This window comes from Mastacembelus armatus, chromosome 19 (assembly GCF_900324485.2).
Source record: "Mastacembelus armatus chromosome 19, fMasArm1.2, whole genome shotgun sequence".
In the NCBI taxonomy this organism is placed as follows: Eukaryota; Metazoa; Chordata; class Actinopteri; order Synbranchiformes; family Mastacembelidae; genus Mastacembelus; species Mastacembelus armatus.
The window spans coordinates 11,796,627-11,819,320 of NC_046651.1; the positions used below are offsets into that span (position 1 = coordinate 11,796,627).

The 22,694-nt window shown below is 37.2% G+C and overlaps 1 protein-coding gene across 1 annotated transcript in view; it reads right to left on the bottom strand.

Moving 5' to 3' along the window:
* nrg3b (neuregulin 3b) overlaps nucleotides 1-22,694 on the bottom strand; it is a 160,738-nt gene that overhangs the window by 59,402 nt on the left and 78,642 nt on the right. Inside the window, exon 2 of the mRNA XM_026315497.1 lies at nucleotides 18,017-18,152. Within this exon, the coding sequence (XP_026171282.1) occupies nucleotides 18,017-18,152 (136 nt within the window). The remainder of the gene's footprint in view (nucleotides 1-18,016; nucleotides 18,153-22,694) is intronic.

Consider the following 22,694-nt stretch of genomic DNA (forward strand, 5'->3'; position numbering starts at 1 on the left):
GTTACACAATACTCGAAACTCTTTCTCTTAACTATTTACTGGAACTGTCCTCAATTCCCTCATTACATCCTCTGCTGACCTTGCTGACTTTGGTTTAAATTATCTAGCTCCTTCCTCCACAGATGAGGTCTTGAAACTGATCCACAGACTTGCCACTTTTCCTGATTGCTATCATCAGCAGCTCTGTCATGGCAGGCCGATTACAATCTGCCTTCAGGGCAGGTGAAATGCTACTGTGGGAACACTTCACAATAATGGAACTATACAAGCTTTAATAATGTAAATCACTATCAATAATATGATACTTTATTATAGTATAACATTGGTTGTAGTACATCAGTAGCATTGGTCGTTTATATGAGTAATAAGACAAAAACACCACTGACAGTACACATTTGTACAAAATGTCCTCTTCTCTAGTCCTATCACTGTGTGCAGTATATTATTCAGACCTGAATACTCTTCTTCCTTAGAAACACAGAACGTTTTACTAATCCTGTATAAGTATTCACACACAACATCTGAGCCACAGCAAATGCTTATGTGCATCAGTAATGTAAGATACAGTTTCCACCTAAGCAGTTCTTAGGCCTTTAAATTAGCTTGAAGTAAAAGCAATATGGAAATATTATACTTCCTGTTCTTAAGAGCACTTTGCTGACAGTCAGTTGTTTGTTTGCTGTGTCCAGTGCTGCCCCGGATACAACATTATAATTGGCCCCTCTAAAAAGTAACTACATGAAGCCAGAAGAGTTGTGTACTGACCCAGTATAATTGCTGCATGATAAACAAACACTTTTGAGTTGGATAGTAGCAGCATTAATCAGCATCCATTTAACTGATATATGCTGTAGTGACAGTGGGAACACATGGGCCAAACTGTGCTAGGCAATAATGTGCAGCAGACTATGTGAGTGTATAATGTCAAATCTGGATCTATATCTATATGAGGATTTTAATCTACGTGCATTAGTATTAGACACTATGTATAGCGTATTGTAAAATCTAGAATCTGTCAAATGCATATTATGAACAGTTATATTTAAAGCTGCACTAAACAATATTGAACAATAACATAGTGATGAACTCACAATGACCTTGTACTAGCCCTAAGTTTCTTCCTAGCATCTTAGCATCTTTCAGCTAGGACACACCCACACTATGTGAGACTTGTTCAGTAGTATATTAAAAGTGAATGTGTGCAGCATGGGATGGACACAACAGCATTAGCACACAATCCACTCCATTAGTCATGAAAGAAATGCCACATTCACAAAGTTTATAAGATTTCATTTACTCGGTGGTGGTGTTTGATATATTGCATACATTGGAAAGTGTTTTTTGCCCAACATGGAGATGAACCAACTCTCAGAAAGAGATGCATAACGTGTTATTTCAAGGCTGTTGCATTTGAATGCCTTACACAGTATGTTCAGGTGTTCATGTTCTTCTGTCCACCCCCCTGTGTCGCTCAGTGTTACCTCATGTCTAATGTATGCAAAGATATGGATTTAAGGATTAAAAAGTCTAGCACAGATCTAAGGCAGACTGAGGTGGAATGATCGCATCACCTTACTTCAACTCATCTCAGTAGTGAAACGCCGTAGAGAAAGACAGGAGCACCGCTTATATAAGACACTGTAAGCAAATCACACACCCATCCAAGCAGAAGTCTACGGGGAATGTCAGTGGCTTGAGGTAACCATGAACCAAACCTTAACCAGTCCAGTCGGAACAGCAAACACCAGGAGCAACTGGTGCTAGTTTGCCTAGCCGAAAGGAAATATTTTTCATATTCCAGTCAGGAATTTGTTTTTATTTAATAATTTATGTACAGTTCGTGTACAGTACTAGAACCTAAAGAGAGGCCATGCGTGCCTTATTCTAGTTTTTTTTTTTTTTCAACCTTATTTTGGAGAGTTTACATAGGCAGTAATAACAAACTTTTGACTTGACTTGACTTTTTTATGGTTAACTGCCAAACAATAGTAGATAACTAAACACTGACTACATATAGCGAGTGTTATTCTGGATGGACTTATATTAATCCGAGGAAAGTGTTTTTGACTTCAGGTTGAACATGACGTTACATACAGTTTACATATGTTAATGATTTATGTTTATATAGATGCTATGTTTTCATAATCTTAATTTGATACACATGACAAATCCCATCTGGTGTAACTCCTGAGGAAAATGAGGTTTGCAACATCTTATTGCAAAATACGGTGTACAGTAATAATATCACACTGCATCACCTCTGTGAGATGCTGTTCAGCACTTGTCATGTGAAACTGATATTTTGGCGCTGTGAAAATAAACTCCAAATTTAAAGTGGAACAGCACTTTGTCATCATTTCCAATAGTGTGCTAACCAATAAAAAGAATGGCATAGCTTAAAACGGATTGCAATGTCACCTCACCTTGTGATAAGTAACATTAGGGGATTTTCTATTTTATTCATTTCCCCTCTTCTCATTCCTTCCTGCCTCATCTCCTGTCAGACAGACTGTACTATCGTAAGAGGCATAACAGCTGTCAGTTTAATGTCTTAAACGCCTTCTTTATTGGTGATAGTCATTTCTGGATTTGACAGAGTCACAACTCCCTATGTGTAATAAATTTGATAATGTATTTTTAGGGTTCCTATTTTGTTTCCAAGCTGTTTTCTCTGTCAAATGCAAACATGAACAACCCTTCAAGGCCATAATCAATGTGTGCATTTCCAGAAAGTCACTAAACAGATACCATACTAAGGGCCACTGGATCATGTTTGTGTTTTTTTGGTTTGTGTATATATTATTGCAGTATTTTGGTGGATAGGTACTGTATAGTCACTGCACTATTCCATATGAAATGTACTTATTGACAGCAACACAAAGCATATTACTGAAAATTACAAGATACATGTCTAGTGCATATTACAAGATCTGTGCATTCAGCACCACAACACAAACCAAAAAACACAAACATCCAGTATTAATAGTATTTTCTTATTACTGCTGTTCACTCAAATTAGCATTTTCTTTGTCAGTTACTAGCTAAGACACTCAGTTACTTCCAGACCAATGCATGAGACAGTTAATCGTATTTAATATTATATGTTGTAATAATCTGATTTTACCATTAACCTCAAAAAAGGTGAGACATGTATTGACATATTCAAAGGTACAGTATAAACAAGCACCAACATTTTCCTCAACCAAACTCTCTAGGAGCCCACTTAAATTCACACACTGACATTTGTAATAAGGCAGCAGTAATGAACTACTGTTAGGTTTCATATGGCCTTTTATTTTTGCATAAAGTCTAGATTTTTGACTTTAACGAGCATGACAACCTGAAAGCATTTATGATTCGTTTGTAAACTATTGTTCAATCGATCGACATCTTCAACAAAACAGTGGAAGAATTTAAAAAAAGGTGCCAGTGTTAATCCTTGTTTTCATTTTGGCAGAAGTGAGAAAAGTAAACTACCAGCATGTGATGACATTAACAATTTTTACTGAAAACAACTATACAACTATACTACTAACATGAGTAAAAAAATAAGTAATGAACTTGTAGGGCCATTCTATAGGCTATAGGTTTAGAGAAAGATTACAGTTTTGGTTAAAATAACCTCCTAAAGTAACAACAGTGATGGGAACAAAATGCTACAGTCTCTCCAGTTTCAAAGCCATATATTATGTTGTCCCATAAATCCATCCTGACCTCCTCCTCCAACAGACTTTGTTGATCTTTATATGTCACCAATTGTGATTTTTACTCATAATTCCAACCACCGCTAATTATAATGCTTATCAATAATATCCACCTTCTGGCCTACTTTTAGCTGCAGTTTGCATAATCATGGGTGTGACTGATAATTGCCATTTAATGAGGTGATAAAATTTGAAACAGCTGTTCTCATCAACACCTTAATATGTTCTTTGTAAAGTATGCCATATAACACTGTGGCCAAGTGCTCCTTGTATGATCTGATGGTGTGCTACATGCAGAGCTTGAAATGGTAGAACACTAAGATAAAAAAAAAGTCAAAGAAAGCCAAGGATCCTGCAAGTACATTGTTATTTTTTAATGTTTTTTCCACAATAATCCATCAACAAAACTATTGCTTGGACAGGAATACTTTTGTTGATGGATTATTTCAAAGAATAAATATGGAGAATAATGTTTACTCCATTAATACAAAAAAGAAATGTGTTCTATAAAGAGCCACCGGTTTTGACAGTGTGTATACTGTGCAACTGTTCAGCTGAAGAAATATGCTTCTGAATTTGTTTCACAGACTATATTGATGCCAGCTAAGCTTCAAGGCAGATACCCCATGCTGCTGCCAAAGTATTCCACACTGCAGGTGCTTCTTTTGTCTACCCAATCCTAAAATTACATCTCACTTGAAGAAGTAATGTTACCCTACCATCTAATTGTTGACTACAGCCGGACACTCACCAAGAGGATATGTCCAACCCAACAATCAAATGTGAAATCCACATTACAGGCTTGGTCGGGGGTGACAGTTAGGACAGATTATCCGGTAGTGTGAAGGCTTTCCAGATTTATCCATCCATCCTAATCACTCTAATTGACTTGTGGACTGTTCTGAGTGACTCTGATAACATGGGGACTGTTGCGTATCAGCAACTACACGAGCCCTTTAAAGGGGATCAATGTTCTTTACCTGCCACAGCAAATTTTATTTTGGCACTTTTCTTTTTATCACTACATACAGTATTAATTCATAGAGTGACATATCAGGAGTCAGGACGAGCGTATCTGCTACACTGCTGTGTGTGTTAAAGAGTGTGAAAGAGTGAACCAAAACATCTGTGAATTTTGTGATGTGATTCATTTTGAAACCATTGAAGGATGCTGAAAGTTTTCTCCTGTGGCCTCACTACTTGAAAAGCAACTGCTGTTTTCAATCTACCGTGACGTGATGCACTCTCTGTGCGCTTCCACTCTGGCTTTTTTTTTTTTTTTTTTTTTTTGGTTTGGAAGAGTTATTTATCTTATTTACCATTTTGGCATACAGTTGCTAATTGTTTTGTTTCACAGCACACTTTTATTTAAGCTAACTGCTGTAAAATGGATTAGTTTGCCATCTTTCTCCACACTGTCTATGGATTTGTGTGTCAGCTAAGGTAATTGGATCATTGATCTGTTCATTCAGCCCTTCATTTATCTTGTCATATGTACTATAACTGTTCTCTCTTTTTAAAGTTTAGTCAGTTTTATGTAATTAAGCACAGCCTCATTACATCCAAGTCAACTCCGCAATTCATAGACAGATTATCATTATCAGTATGTTATTATATCAACTTTATTTCTCCTGTCAACTAGTTAGTTACTTAGTTAACTCATGTTGTTGAAAAGTTTATACAGTCATTTTGGTTTTGAAACTACTGCTAACATTGTTAAAAGAAAAAAACAACTCAAACTTCCCTAAACTTTCACTATTTATAGACAAAAAGCAGCCCAGAATTTCACTCAAGCTTCAAGTATTCAGTGGGAGTTTTAGAGGGTGGGTGCACACTCATTTGCACACATTTGCATGTGATTAGCACTTCAAACCTACAAACTTGAAAAGCTTTCCTTGTCAAGACACTCTAATCTTTCTCCCTCTCTCTGTCTCTCTCTCTCTCTCGTGCTGTCGTACTCTTTCTCAGGTCTCTGCTCCTTCACACAGACAGAGATTAAGGAAGCTCAGGATATCAATTAGAAAGTTTAACCTTTTTATGACAGCTTCCGGGGTACTGATATTTATGATGTCCTTGTGTGTATTTCACTGGTGACTTTGGAGCTTTTCTGGTGATTTAAACAATAAAGAGCTAAAAAAGTTTGAACATTACAAATGAGGTGCTTTATTAATTTTAGTGATTCCAGTAGTTCAAGTTTTTTAGTTTTTGTGCTTTTAAATTTGTGTTAAGAATCACTGGTCATCACTCAAGAGATTATCTGGTGTGAATTTTGCTCGTTTTGGTACGTACTAAGTTTAGATTTTAAATGAATTTAAATTTTTTTTTAAACTCTTAAAAATCACTTTTCTCTCACCAACGCACATTTTATATCTTCATATGTAGCATCGTACTGTAAAAGCCTAAATGTAACTGTGGTGACATGACCTAGTATCATTTGTGTGTGTGTGTGTGTGTGTGTGTGTGTGTGTGTGTGTGTGTCAGAACAAGCACTGTAGTGTTATTAAGCTTTCAAGGCGGCTTAATTACTTTTAATTTGTTGTATCCAACAAGCACATGTTACTCTGATTAACTCTTTCAACAATGCTAATATAATATTAATTTAATTAAGCCATTCAAGGCTTCAAAAGAAAAAAAAAAACTAAATCAGCTATTTAAAATCAGCAGTGGCAAATCAGGGGCAGACATGCTGTAGTATTAATTACACTCGGTGTAGAAGTTATCAGTAAACTTGCTACAGTGAATTGAGCTTGATACTGGGTGTGAGAAGTATGAGTTACTGTAGTTTTGAGATGTAAAAGCCCTACTGTTCTGCAAAGCCCTTTCTTGAAAATATCATAATATTACACAGGCTTTGCTTTTCTACACAATGACAACTTCTAATTAGATATGGCAGGACCTTTCATAAACTGATTTCTACTGAGATTAATGGAAACAGTGACAAACAGGAGACTGGCACACAGAAATATCAACACAGCTTCAATGCCATCAACATCCAAAAACCCAAAGGCATTTCAAAACATGTAATCACTGTCATGATTTCCTGTAATATGTTCATACCATCTCAACTGTTTGGAAAATGCAGACTTTGACAACATTGCTCTGTTCCTTGTGACAAGTTTAGACAGCTTCGTCAACTGAAAAGAACTTCTTGGTGCAGACAAAAAGGAGACAACAGTGTGTACTGGCAATTATGAATGACTTCCTGTGGCATCAGCTAAAAAAACTGAACCATTTTTCCTCCTGTTCTGGTTTCTTATTCCCAGGTAAAACGTGCCAAGATTAGCTTTCTATTATGTTACTTTAACTATAACATAACTCAAATGAAATGTCTTAAGTTTATAATTAGAACTTATTGTGCTTTTTTAGAGTTGAAAGCTCCAGAGTCATTTTTATTTGTGGGGATAACATGACATCAGAGCCAGTGACAAGCATGTCAGGGTTTTCTTGCATGTAGCTCCAGGAAGACTCCCACAGATACTGCAGTATTTCTATGGTAATGAAAGAAATGCTGTGGCTCACTGGTCATACAAAATTAAGCAGAAGTAACACAATCACCGATAAAAACCCAAAACATGCTGACAGATAAACAGTCCAGGGCACTCCCTGAGATGCCAAGGCAATTCCTCAGTTCATTATTTACCATGCCAAAGGTTGTGTGGAGGTCAAGCAGAGCATTAGCTACTATGTCCATTCATTTGAGATCATTTGTAACATCCAACAGGCCTGCATTAAATATCAGTTTTCTTAACGTTGATGAGGTCAGGTTCTGACGTCCCCACACCCAACAATTAGAATGAAAATAACAGAACTCTTTAAGTCAAAACTAAACACCTGACTTCACAGCTGCTGTATAGACAATACAATAGTCTGTGATGCTTTCAGCTCCACCACCCTATCAATTTACTGAAGTCTGCTGATTAAACTTGTACAAATAAACGTTGCTGGTGGTTAGTTCCGCTGCCACAACAGTGTAAGAAACCATTTCACTTGTCACATTACAAGTCAACAAAATGCAGCAACACTGTTGCTTTATAGGATAGAACAAAAGTGCAACAGGTGGATAGTCTCTGTGATGGGATTACATAGCAGCGGGTGAGAGCTACACACTGGTTTTTAATTCCTGGAAGGCACAAAGATCCTCTTGAAAACAGTTATTCAAGCTCTCCATACAGTGCAAAATAACTGATTCATGTTATATGTCTTCCACATGGATGAGCTAGCTTGCAGCTTTAGCCTCAGTGTTTTATAAGGACATTTTGTATGTACTGTAGCCTTAAAATCAGAGGTGCTTCAGTACTTGAGGTGGGTTGATGTGATTAGGGTTAGGTATAAAAATCACATGAGTTTCAATTCAGCAAAGATCGTGGTTTTGGTTAAATGTAAATAAATGTGTCACTGTGACGTTTTACTGTATTCGATCAGATGATAATATTTGATCTATTGATGACAACAATGTGGTGGACACCAATGCAAAGAGTTACAATGAGACCTGTTTTACATACAGTGTGAATTCACCACTACAGCATAAAGCATCATTCTTTACTCAACACGCCTTATCATAAGCTCCACACCCCCACCCCTGTCACGTATTCTATCATGCTATATCCACATGCAGGGATTTCAATCATAATTAAGGATAACCAATTTAAAAACATTACAAGCACTTGAGACAGACAGCGAATGGTGCCTGTGGTACATCCAGTCAAACAGTATTGCTATGTTATGTTCACATAACACATTAGTTGGGTTCCTTTACTTAAATTTTAAATGTTTTAATACCATTATGTGTGTTTTTTTATGTAAATGTAAAATTAGAAATAAGCAAAGATAATTACGGACAATGCCTGTGTGCAACTTGATCTAATTATTTTTTGTTAAATTAAGCATCATAAAACTTTCATTATTTCTGAGAATTATCATTAGTGCTGATTATCATTTTGCTAATTTTTCCACAGTTGTTGACTCTTATTTTACTTTTATCATTTTGTGACTGAAAATAAAGGAATCCAGCTGAAGAACTCAAATGAGCTTTGGTGTTTTTAGCTGCTCTTTCCTAGCTCTTTTAGTCGATATCTATCTGTATTGACAAATTAATATTTATCCCCAGTTTGCTTGTTGTTTTCTTGAGAACATGGATTAAACTAGTCTGTTGCTTGATAATTGATCTCAGCCCGAGACAGGTTGAGGTGGAACAATGGGATTTCTTTCTATCTTCCTCTGTCTCTTTTTATTTGCTACTTTAGTTAATTAAATTCAAATTCAGTTCAGGAGTGTTATATCAATAAACATGGACAGCTCTCCTGGTGCAATACCAAAGCAAACCCCCTTGCGAAAACATGCCAAGTTGAATGAAGATATCAGAAAAAAAGTGTTGTGTCAGATCATTTTATGATGAAATATCACCTTGGTTAAGCACCTCATACTTCATATGTCCACATTTTCTTTTCCTTCTTCAAGTGGTCTGTTCTCTTCTGATTTTACTCAACTGATTTATTTATCTGATTTGACACCATTCTGCATATAGCATGTACTAGCTGCCACTCAGCTGAAGCCAGTAAAGATGCTCCGAAGAAGGTACAGGTCTCATTGTACTTCACTTCTAACAAGAGATGACAAAAATGATGAAGGAAAGGAAGAATATTATGGATTAGGGCCCCTTTCTCATGAATCTACCTGCAATAATGCCCTCAGTGAAGCTCCCTCTGCTGGAGCACAGATAACAATCCTTAGAAAAGAAGAGCCTATTTCAAGGTTTCCTCTGCACGTGAGCTACTCTGATCTGAGAAATTCAACCATCTGATTCTTCGCTGCTGTTTCCATATGAGCAAAAAACAAATAAGGACAAAGTAGGCAGTCCTCAAGAAAACTCTCCCAAGACCCCATCTGCATTCAGTGACTGCTGAGATATCAAGGTCTCCTGTCAATGTGTGCTCAGACATGGTGATGCGGCTACATGGTCTCTGTTCTGCATCCACTGCTGCAAATCCTTCAGTCTAAACATCAGTAATGAGAAGCAGCTGTTATCCTTCACTAGCTGAGCTCACAATGAAATGACAAGTAAAGTGCTGCAGGCAGCTAACTGGGGCTGTGCCGCTGCCTTCAAATCCAATGCAATCCTCTTCGTGGTGGTTACACTCAAATGCTCTGTCATTACTTTATCGAAAGTCTTAGTGTGCATTTGATGTGGTTAAGAGAGGGTGGAGAGAGATACTGTCATCACAGTTGTGATTTTCTCACAATTGCAACCCTGCGCAGTTCTCTTCAATAATCTAACTCTGCAATTGTGGAGCAATGAAATGTTCCACTCTGGGTGGCAGGTAAGGAAAAAAGAAATCAAGTTTCATCTGTTTATTAGCCAGTCAAATGAATTGAAAGAAATATTTGTATTTGTTTATTTGTCTTCATTTGCACAGGAATCACAGCAGTGACAAAGGCACAAAGGTCAGTCCTTGGGTAAAAATGTCTAAAAGCCAAACCAAAAATGTTTTTTTTTTTTGTAAGGAAATATTTCCACAATGAAACTGTAGCTGGTCTGCATATTATTCACCAAAACCGTGGGCAAAAACCTTTTTTTTTTTTTATACACAAGAAAATGTGAAAACAGTTTGTAGCTTAAGGCCTTTGGGAAGGCATTTTCCATTGCAGTTATTGACTGACAATTGAGAGCCATCTGACAGACAGTGAATAGCTTAAGAGCTAGGCAAGCCATTTCCATTCAACAATGTCATTTTCTGTAATGTACAGCCTATGAAGTGAACAGGATTACATAGTTCTGGCTACCAACTGTGTCTGTCCTTTCATATATTTTAGCATTCAGATCCTTCACATTGTTGCCAATTTCCTAGCAACAAAACAATTTAACTTCAGTTTGACTTTTAAAAAATGTGACCTCTTCAACTTTTATAGGTAATTGACACAATAAAATAATGACTGCTTGCCAAAAAGCCCTTTTCTGTGCATTTTTTTGGTAACTAACCGGAACAGTAAACCATATACCAACACCTTGTGAAAGCTTTAATTGTCTGCAGACATGGTGAATTTTCTTGACAGCATGTCTGTCCCATTCTCATTAAGTCTTGAAAAACAAGGCAGCCTTTGTTAGCTGAGCATGGACACGTGAATCTTGCATCTGCATTGTTTGTGACAGGCCTGCAGAATGTAAAATATAATGCGGAAAAAACCCAGACAAAAGCAGGAGAAGTCAGTCATGTGTACTGGCTCCAGTACTATGCATGTATTAATAAGTAGATATTAACAGGTAATGAAAGACATGATGTGTCTTGTTGTCAGTCGAAAAAGAAGACATTCAGTGCTATAGTTTGGGTTACTGAAATTATCCTTAAGTTAATTAACTTCAATAAGAAACAATGTGCCCAGTTTACTCAGTTCCAAGGCAAGTTATTGCCAACAGGTAAGCCTGTTACCACATTTCTAATTGTGTGGCTTTCATACAGCAGCTGGGTGGGGTAGTGTGGGACATGGACCATTGGCTTTAAGCCTGGAGAGCGTCCTCCCTAGCAGAATGGATCAACAGAGAAGCGACAGCATCGTGGATTAGTGCAGCCTGTCAAGGTCTGACGGTGCAGTGACAATTTAATCGCTGAACTGGCTCCCCGTAGAAAAAGGAAGGCGAGAGGAAGAAAAACAGGTAGAGAAACTTAAAGAGGCTGTGGTCTTCATTTATGTGATTCATTTTGTCATATCATTCTGTTAATACTGCTGTCAATGTCTCCTGGGTCCAGGAAGGAAAAAGGCTCACAGAGACACAGACAAACACACAGGGATTCTCAAACTATCCTTAAGCCTAACCCCACAGCAAACAACCAATATAAATAGCTCCTTTCCTCCTGGGGGCCAGAGAATAGCAGAGGGTTTTTTATTTTTTTTATGAGATTCCTCATCAGAGTAGATGAACACGTCCCCTAAGGTATTCAGATGCACACACACATAGAGTGTAAGCACTTTGCTTATGAAATACTGGTTTTACAAGTTATCCATCTGCACAGATGGGTTTTGAAGGAACTGACATAAAACACATCAGTGTTCATTTAAAAATGATCTAATATCTTATGTCGCTTTAGCTTTGGGTTCAGCAATCAAATTTACTAATTTTGTCATGAATTATTCACAACAGCAGTCATTTACACCATTAGTTGGCAATTATCCTAATTTCTGATCAATCAGAATCAATGAATCAATCACAGAATATAATGCAAAGCATAAGTAATGATTTAAATATAATTCACTATACGTGAGTCAACAACTATTTTTTCTGCTTCTGGCCTTATACTAATGAGGGAAGAAGTTACCATGGCAATAGTAGACGAGCTACCTTGAGCTTTGCCAGGCTTTTAATGTGCCGCACACACACAGACACACACACACACAGACACACACGCACGCACACACGCACGCACACACACGCACACACACACACACACACACACACAGGATAGTGATTTCATCCTCCATGCTGAGAAGAATAAAAGCGAAACCATTAAATATGCAGGGATATTTAAAAGCGTGGTAAAAGAAAACATCAGGCAAGTCTGACTTTTTGTTCTATGATCATCATTAAAGGCAGCAACAAATCTCTGCAAGGCTGGGCAATTCCATTTGCTTTGACTTTAACTCAATCTACAATTATTGCCAAAATTGGACTGATAACAATTTTCATTTGATAAAAAGCAAACATCCATTATTGTAGGCTCATTATGTCAGTTGTGACCTTTTCTGTAGTGGTCACATGTTTTAGACCTTATTTTAAGATGCTACCAATTTGATGTAGAGGCATTTATATTCTAGCAGTATAAATACTAACAGTATCACCACATTAAAATGCAGAGATTCAAAGACCCTATTAAACTGTTCAGCTGTCTTTGTTAAAGTCACTTTTTAAAATGCAAAATGCACCCTATTTAATTCTTATGTAACTATCTTAAATTAAGTCTAGTATAGTAATTTCATGTTATATTATTATTTTGGATTTACATATAAATCAGAGTGAAAAGTATTCACAATACATAATAAAGGATTAAATGGGTTCAAAAACTGTACTTGTACACACACTGCATAACCCAATTCATGAATTTCCTCTTCATGTATCTCTTTGGCAAGGTGCAGCATCAAGCTGTTTCAATGGTAACGCTAACTTGCAGCAGCTTTGCATCATCTGTGCAACATAACTGAATCTCTGTGTTGTTGATACAATGCCCATAAAAGTTCGGAAACATTCTGTTTAAAGAAGGCAAGTCTTTTCCTGTTTTTCCTGTGATTTTTGCAAGAGAAATCTTTCCCATTTAAGTCATAAAAAAGATTTGGGAGCATGGGATGATGTCATTGCAGAAAGAATACTGCTCTGATAGAGCCAATGTTGTAACTGTGTATGGTACATATAAAGAAAAAAAAAATCCTGATCTATAAAGGAGTAAAGAAGGAACAGCTTCTCGGTGCCTTAAGGTAATGACCATAGCAATGTCTCACCAAAACACAATGCTGCAGGTGCTGCCCATAGCTGCACTGCACCGCCATTCCAACTACTATATTCTCCAACTGTGGCTAACTGCACGCTTTTTGTTTGCTGAGCACATATCAGAACGATACTACTGAGCCTTCACATCAAAGTTGAAACCTGCATCGCAGAACAGGTGCAGTATTTTTTAACTAGAACCTGCTAGAAATGATTTTCATTGAAAAATGGAGATTATTCAGGCTTGGGCATATCATCAATAAGGGCTAAGCTGAATAAAATGCATCCATGCACAATGATCAATTACACCACAGTTATTGGCATAAAATATTATCAGAGGCCATAAGGTCATATTTTGTCTCAGGCTATTAGGAGTTTAAGTAGCTCTTGCAAGTGCCCCTTCACTGAATTACACACGTCCTCTTGTAAATCACAGACCTCACATAGAGAGCCAACCAAAGCATTACTATTTGCACCACCAATGAACCTCCTAATCACACCACATGGAACTGCTATTTTTGATAAACATGCCGATTCAAAATTAAACCCATATTTGATATTTTAATAAATAACCATGAACCACACCGTGTTCTGTGGAAGGAAAGGAACAATATGTGTTTCAGTAGCAACCATGTGGTAGCACTGATATTCTGGTGTTAGTAATTACCATAATTGACCCCTGTGACACCCATCTATATAGCTCTATCAAAAAGGCATGGTGCAAAAAAACACAAACAAAACAAAAAACAAAAACTAATTCTATTCAAGCTTTTTGTAATTTTAACTTGAGTCCTTCATTGTGGGAAAAATATTTTTAATTATTTAGTCCAAAGTAAATACACATTTTGTCATTGTTACTCAACCAAGAACCAAGCAGTGTTGTGGGAGTAGCTGTATTCTCTATGGCACAGTCAGAGACTGGCAGGTCCATGCTGCACCGACACAGCCAAATGTCCCACCAGTCTGCCACAGGTTCTAGTGGTCTCCTCGTGTACAAATGCTTAATTCTTACATTAGACAATAGTTCATAGGATCACAGGAAAATGTGTTACCTCTTCCATGTTAATTTAATTCATGGTGCTGTATATTTGCCTGCGGCGATTCTCAACCACTGGCACAAGGACATACTTTACCCTTGGGGAGAAGCATAACCGGCTGTTTCATTCCCATCAAAAACTGCCTCCGTGCTGTGGTGCTGAACACAAAAACAGCAAAACTGGAGATATGATTGGGTATGACGGCTAGCTACGCTACACCTCCTCATAATGTATTCCACCGTTGGCTTTTTAAATTTTTTTTTTCATTAAATATATGCATTCAACCTTTGTGCACTCAGTGAGTCTGACATCTGAGAGCCAAAGAAAAATGTGTCATCATCTTATAGTTTCTCCTTTGCTATCTGGAATGCACATCAAAAACAGGTTTCTCCTCTTCCTGAAGGCAGAGCTGATACCAATCTGCAGGACAATATTAAGATTACAATACTTCATGAAATCGCATCGTCTATGACAACTGACGCCTAAAATATCAACCTCAATCATTTCTAGATTTCTAAGTACCCAGACAACTGCATTGATATAGCACTAAAAACTGAAAATGGAGACTGGATATAAAAACTCACATAGCTCAATATATTTTGTTAAAGTTTCATTTGAACTTGGTTTAAGTCAGTTATAAATGCTATGCATCCTCATACTGTCCGAAATGATTTTAACTTCACACAATAGTCCAATATTTTCAGCATTTGCTTCTCCCGCTGCACAAGTGTAACCTTGAAATCATCTAAAAACGTCCAAACAAAAAAATATAATTCAGGTGTTTGTTTTTGTTTGTTTGTTTTATGCCAACTGATTAAAGGGAGAAAATGTTGGATAATTTCCCAAGTCATTGCAGTAACAGCTTAATTTAATAAAATGCTTGAGAGTTTCTAGTTTTTTATGCAGTGATAATTCTATATGTGTCTGGGCCATATATGTCGAACTCCACATATCACAAGACCTTTGAATTTTTGTACTTTTATTGTACTTGGAGTATAAGAAGCCACAGCACTGATCTGGGACTAGGTCTTAAACTCACATTTGCATGTTTATTTTGGGAGCCTTATTAGCATTGGCAAACATGAATATCCGGCAAAAGGGAGGAAAGGGGAGGAGGAGAGTAAAGGAAATGTTTCATAGCGAAGTAAATTGATTCCCAAGTTCAAAACTCTGTTCTCATCCAATGATTCAAGTGTTCAAACATTGATCTGACATCTTTACTTGTCTTATATTGGAAAACATCCAGCTGACTATTATGCTGTTTGCACTGTGGCTTGAAGGAGATGATGATGCCAAAGGAGGCAGCAATCATTAAAATCCTCTCTGTACTTTAGAACAAGACTGAAGAGCTCAGCAGTTATTGTCATGGGGGACAGAGAGCTGGCATCACTTGGAGGGGTGACTGATCAACAGCAAGTGTTAACATGTAATAAACCTGAGTGTAACCACCTGCCTTACACAGTCTGTCTTTAACTAACTTCAACTAACCTTTTTATCCTTGAATGTGGATGGACAGTATCTACTGTAGGTTTATTGTCATGTAATTATGTCTGACAGTGTGGTATGAATATACCAATAGCACAACAGCAACTCCAAAGCTATTTGCAGCTTTCAGCTCATTGATATGATTCATCATATGGTTGAATCCCCCCAAAATAAACGAATGTGAAGCCATTTTCAGCAAACAACTTAACACAAGCTGATTTACGCTACCTACTCAGCATGAAATGGCAAAGAGTTGGGATAAATAACTGGATGGTGAAAGGTGTTAAACATTTACAAAGCCAAAGTCACTAATAAAACCAAATGAGAAAAAAAAAAGTCAAGTGAATACAAGACTCACATAAAAACAAAGGAAGGGGCATCCATCTGTTAAATATGTAAGGAGATATCCATTAAAAAGTCATTAGAGTTAACTTTTTTGTTATTTGTTCTGAACATAATGAAAAGATTTTATTTGGCAGAGTGCTCACAAACCACCTGGAATAATTTATTTCCATAAGATAAAATAATATTGTGGAATGACTATTTTAATGTCATGTCATGGAAAAATGAATCTGCGGCTTTGACTTTTGTTTTGACTTTCTGCTCCCTTGTGTCTAGAAATCTTTTAATGCGTGATTCCTATCCTACAAAAGTGCTCCTCAAAAATCATAAGCGCACATGGAGTTCCACCACATAGCAATTAACATGGTAGTGATTTTTGAATCAAATGATAATATTTTGCATGCTTTCCATGCTATCCGTCTGGACATCCCTCAGGCAAAAGAGCAAGCTTTCAATGAAAGTGCTCAAAAACCTGTAATCATTCTATAACAGGTACTCAGCTCAAGTTAGAGACGGTGCCTTCAGGTTAGACCCTCCAGTCTCTCCTGAGTCCTATATACAGTAGTACAACTGTCACTAATTATAGCCCAGTGTGTAGTTGCTATGAGTCTTCAGGGCTACTTGCTGCTGCTGTTACACAAGTGACATGTTCAAAATTGTAGTGCTGGGGCAGCCACACACTGACTCTGTCTTCAATCATTTAATTATTCCCACAGTCTTAGCTGTCTTTTTTGTTAGGAAAATTATATTTAATTTCATTTTCAAATATTAAAGTGCTAAGAATATGAATGCTTGAATAAACATTGTTTTATGTCATGCAAATAGATCATATTATTTTCATATCTAATCTAGCATTTCTTAAACCTGGTGGCCAGTGAGTTTTAATTAGATTCACAATTTCCTGACTGGTTCCAATATTTTTATGAGAAACCTCCCTCATGCTCATGCATATTTTTTAGATGAAGGTTGAGGCTCTGTAGTTCCAGGTAGGTGTACTAATGAGCTGTTTTTCAAATTCAGCACCATTCAGCTTCAACTCTTCCCTCAGAGAAAATTTCCAATCATGTATTTTTAAAGAGATGTGTTTTTAAAGTGATATATCACATCACAGTGCATTTCATGAGCATTTCACAAAGAAAAGAATAAAAAAGAAGTTCAAGCCCCAAACTGAGAACTTGCACCTATTGACAGCACATGCACATGCACATATATGTACAGACATATATATCAAAGTATGCCAAGGGTATTTTTACAGGAGATACATCTTTCTGTCAGCTATTATCATGACTGACTGACAAATGAAATACAAGGAAAAAAAGAGAGAAAAGAAAATTGCCAAAAAAATCATCTGCTTTTAAGTTAGATCAAAGAAATATCTTGCAAGACGCCCTTCTTTACACCTATCATTAAAATTTGCTTCATACCAAAGAGGTCATATCAGACAACATTAATGCCAAGGTTAATACATGGGGAAAAGGTAATTTAATAAGACTGCTATCATGAGTAGACGTTTTTGTCAGAGCAAAATCAAGGCTAAGTTCTCCCCATGGAAGCTTTAGTTGAACCTGCATGCAAACATTTCATTCTCACAGTTTGCTTAGTTTGGCTGTGTGGATCAGAGAATTAGCTGCAACCATTGCAGCCAAAGCATCTCTGATCTCTTGGTTAGTGGTTTGGGTGATTATAGCTCTTCAGTGCATTTTAGTTGCATCTGCACAAACATTTTCCTGTGTTTCATCACTCTAAGAGCAGAGTCTGTCAGGCTGGGGATATAAAAGTGGTTTGAATCAAAATGACCTCAAGGTTAATGCTTGGATGGGAAGGACATAGAGAAAACATCTGATGAGAAAGAAACCCCATGCCTCACACACACACACGCACACACGCACACACACACACACACACACACACACACACACACACATACACACACACACACACACACACTCACACAGACACAGACACAGACACTCACTCACCTGCAGTGTCTGTGGACCCCAGCCACAGTTTCAATGATGGAACACTCTCCTTCATTTAGACAAAAAGCCAGGTCCTTGTCTTCCACACATGGCTTGAAGACCTCTGAACGTACACTAGGAAGTGTAGGGGCCACTGCTGGAGACAAAGGAAGACAGACTCAGTCAAATTTCTTAGTCAAATTTGGGCAGCAAAAAGCAAAAATAATGATGCACAGTATGATACTGACTGCATTGGTTGTCATTATTGCTTTCAGTATTGTAGTAAACATATATAATGCATTCCTGGTATCTGTTTGTTTCAAATGAAGTCATTTAACCACAATCCCTTAGTGAATTTCCTTGTTTGCTGCTTTAGTAAATAAAGTTGGAAAACACAGAAATAAATTAGTAAAGAAGTGAAGTAATAACAATGCTCCACTACAAAGTGGCACAAGGGAGAGAGATGGGCCCGGCAATGCAGCTTTAACACGCTTTTTCTAGTCTGACCCTGAGCCGCTCTCACATAAAGAGCATGGCTGCCATGTACAGGCACTGCAATGCAGGGTTCTCCACCCTGTGAAAAATGCACAGCTGTTGGGCGTGTGGTCACAGCGAAGTATAAATATTGTGTACTAACCACACAATATTCTATCAAAATCATTTATGCACAAGTATACATACACACGCACACACACATATACAGTGAAACAGATTATCACTCAAGAGCTCTTACACTCCATCATGTCATTCATTGAAAATTGGATGTCTGGTATTATGCTCAATACCTTGCCAATACAATTGGATTACAGATCTGATTCTACTATCATCCCTTTATATTTGCACACAGACACAACATTTTAGTGTACACACATGCTTTCACACACCATATTTTTCTGATTGTCACTCTGTGCCTATTTCTGTCATCCTTATGTGTGAGCCTGCCAAATCTTTGTTGTCCAATCTGCTTAGAGTGCCACTCTTTTGCTGGCCAATGACCTTTTTTTTTTTTTTTTTAGCAGACAGTCGCGACCAATTGCATTTGGCAGAATAAAAAGTCAGTAATCGTTTTTTTTTTTTGTGTGTGTGTGTGCACTGGTGTCCAGTTCAATCTATGTTTTGTTTATGGCCATTGATCGATATATCTAGAGCTCTTGATGTAAGGCCTGTGAGATGATGAGAGATCAGAGGGAACAAAAAAAGAGATATGTGGTGCTCCTGGGGCCAACCTAGACTCTATCAGAGTAGAAGCTTTGAAACATACCATTTAAACCTCTTACTGCAGTTGCTCAGATCATATCTTCAGATGTTTATGGGGCCTCTTACTTTTTGTCTAATTTATAAAAGTAGGACGTATTTAAAGATAAATAAAATTAATTCATATTCTGTACATTTTTACATGGATTGCATTTTGATTTTTCTATCTGTACTTATTGAGCACCTCTTAGGGTGTGATGTATATGAAAGTAGCTGACTCAAGCTGTCTCTTTCACTCTCGCTTTAAAAGACATCACATTACACCTCCCAATAATGATTCCACAAATTCCCAGAGTGGAACATTTAAAAGGCTACGTATTCCAAGATGCATCTTTAATAAGAGTTGTCCCCCTGTGGTATTGTATGTACATACCTGCACATAACATGCCACAGTATTTAATGTCCCTTTGTAGCTGTTATTCAGACAAAGCAGTGTCCACATATGAAAAATAACATGCCTGATATACAAAGACAACACCTGCTATGGTTTAGGTTCAGGTTTAAGCACAATGGGGTAGGGCTTTTTTGACAAAAGAGAAAATAGATTTTGTGCTGTAAGCCTGACCATTGATATATTCACACTAGAAAAGTCAATGTAAAGTAGATACCAAACACCCTTTTAGTATCTGCACCGCTACTAATCTTATCTGGGCTGAAATGTTTCCAAAACTTTATTTTTTAACTTGTCAACTTATCTATTTTCAATGTAGAAAAAGCATTGGCTCATTTGCCTTTACTCTGTTCTTTCCTGTATAAGTAGTGGTTCAATGTGTATATGTCATATGGTGACAGAACAGAGGGATAGCATGTGAGCTAGCCAAGGTCACTGTGGCACTACTGACACAGCACTTTGAGAATCGATGATGATGTATGATATCTTAATATATTTCTTCATGGGGGACACAACCCCCCACAAATTCCAAAGCATATTATAGCAGCACCTTTTGTTCTCTTTATCAGACAGCGAATCTGCTGGTTTCACAGCCGGAGGGAAGGAGGCTGACATGAGTGTCTTAAATTAAACATATCACATATTTTATGTCATATGTGCAAATGATGTCTAGAATAGCTGATCTTTGAAATTTCATGTGGTTTTTAATATTGCACCTATACTGCTACCCAATTACTCATTTGATGTACAAGACATGGAAGTAAATGAACACATTGCAGCAGAATAAACTGCCATGTCTCTTGTCATTCTACAAAATAAAAAGCCCTGCCATTCTTCACCTAGTGCAAGGCCTACAAACAAACAGCTTGCACTCAAAAATGAGGGGAAAAAGCCCTCTTAAAGGATTACCTCCACAGTTTTAGCCCTGGTGGGCACATCAAGAAACAAGCCATCTTCAGATATGTTTGGCCTTGAGCAATACAGACTGTCAATTTCTTATGGGTTCCCTTTACATCATTGTGACAGGCAAGACATGGTAAAAAAAAATCTGGAGCATAACAAGCACAGCTCAGTGATTTCTGAACGAACACCTGTTAAACAGGACCCAGACGATATTCTCAATCTTTACATGTTTCCATGTAAGAAATAAAGCACCTTAATAAAGGAAATTATGGTTTTTGAAGTAGAATATTGATATGGTGGGTTTGTATGTTTTAAGGTGATATTCTGTGGTATCTTTTGATTGTCAAAGTCTTGACCTTGCACAGATCAGTGTAAAACCTGTCGATCCAATTAAATGTCAACTGACAGACTAATTTAATATCAAACCAGCAGTGAAAGCTTATCTATGTTATCTAAATTTATAACACTCATCTTCGTTAGTCAGGTAATACCCGATAGGCTAAATGATGTGTTGCATGTGTCCAGTTATTATTAAGATGTAGTGCCATGACTAATTATGACGAACATAAAATTTGCCCTGATGGTAGATTCATTTATCAACACTTTCAATGAAACCTTTTTACAAAAAAAAATCTAAACCAAGCAAACTCTATGAAATTCAGACTGTTAAGTAACCATTAAAAAAAAAGAAAAAAAACATGGTGGAAAAACTTGCTAATAAATGGCAGCTGCAGTGGGAGCATGATTCATCCTGGACTCTTTGAAATCATTTTCACGTCTCTCACTCTCCCCATTGCACAAAGGCAATGCAGATTGCTGCCTCCTGGTAACTTTCAAGGAATCTACTGGCTGGGGATCACAGAATCAGATGATGCTTAAGAGATCAGACTTATCTGAGAGGAATACTGAGGATAGTATTTCTTCTCAGTCACTACTATTGAATTTCCTTCAATCAATATCCTCTAAAAGTCCAACAGCTTATACTAAATATAGGATTTGTTTTACGATTCTGAAATGCAGCTGTATTTCAGACGGGAAACATCATTCCATGTAGATCTGTTTGTAAGATAGTGTAAATAATAAAAGCAAAGTCTCACGAGTTAAGATTGAAACTAGTGAATAATAAAAGAGCTCAATGTAACCACTGAGACATTTTCAATGTTTGTCTAGTGCTTTAAACTTTGACCATTCAGCAGTATATAAAAAAAAACTCTGCTGTTAAGGGTACTGCATTGTTTATGTTATTTTAAAAAGACTTCTATAAAACAAACATTATTTTCTCCAATACACATGCTTTGACATGGCCAGTGAATATGGGCTGTAATGCTGTTTTTCAGAGGTAGAATTGTTATGCATCACTTCTTTATGCCCTGTGATTATCTTAAATGGAATAAATGGTGAATGCTCCATTTGAAATGCTTTGCTACTGTTATTGTCTTTGGCATATGTCACCTCAGTTTCACAGTCCCATTTTCACTTTTTAGCTTCAATACTTGATTACTTCCAACTGTTAATTATAGTGCTCCTGAAAGCGGTGGTTACATTACAGTTTTTTTGCAGCCCCGATTCAAATCCAATTTTAAAATTGTACAAAAAAAACCCCAGCAACTTTGATATAATTGTGCTGTGGAGGCATCCATATTCAGTTTAGAATCTTAATATGCACAATACATGTTTGGCTGCAGTGAAATGCATACACACAGTACTGCAGACAGATGCATCCTTGGTACAGACAAGGGACAATTGCATTTACAACTGTAGCATTTTCCTCCTATTGCTTCCGTCTAATGTGCTCATTAGTGTTCTTGTGCTGAGCCTTATCCCCCAGGAGACTGGTCAGGAGAGAACTGCCTATGTTTACTGCAGCACACATCAAAGTAGGCCTTACTACGTAAAGGGAAAATCCTGAGAGAGCCTGCTGATTGCTTACCCATGATGCACTGCTGCATTTTGGACAGAATGAAATTCAGAGAAATATAGCAATGCAATGGGCATGGACAACACACTGCCCTGACAGTGCCATCTGTCACAAAGGTTCAGAAATGACTTGAACTTGGCTTTGTTTCTCATGCTGTCAAGCAGCACTATAATCACAGCAGAGAAAGCGTTAATTACAGCACTCTTTAATAAGAGGACGATACATAATCATGT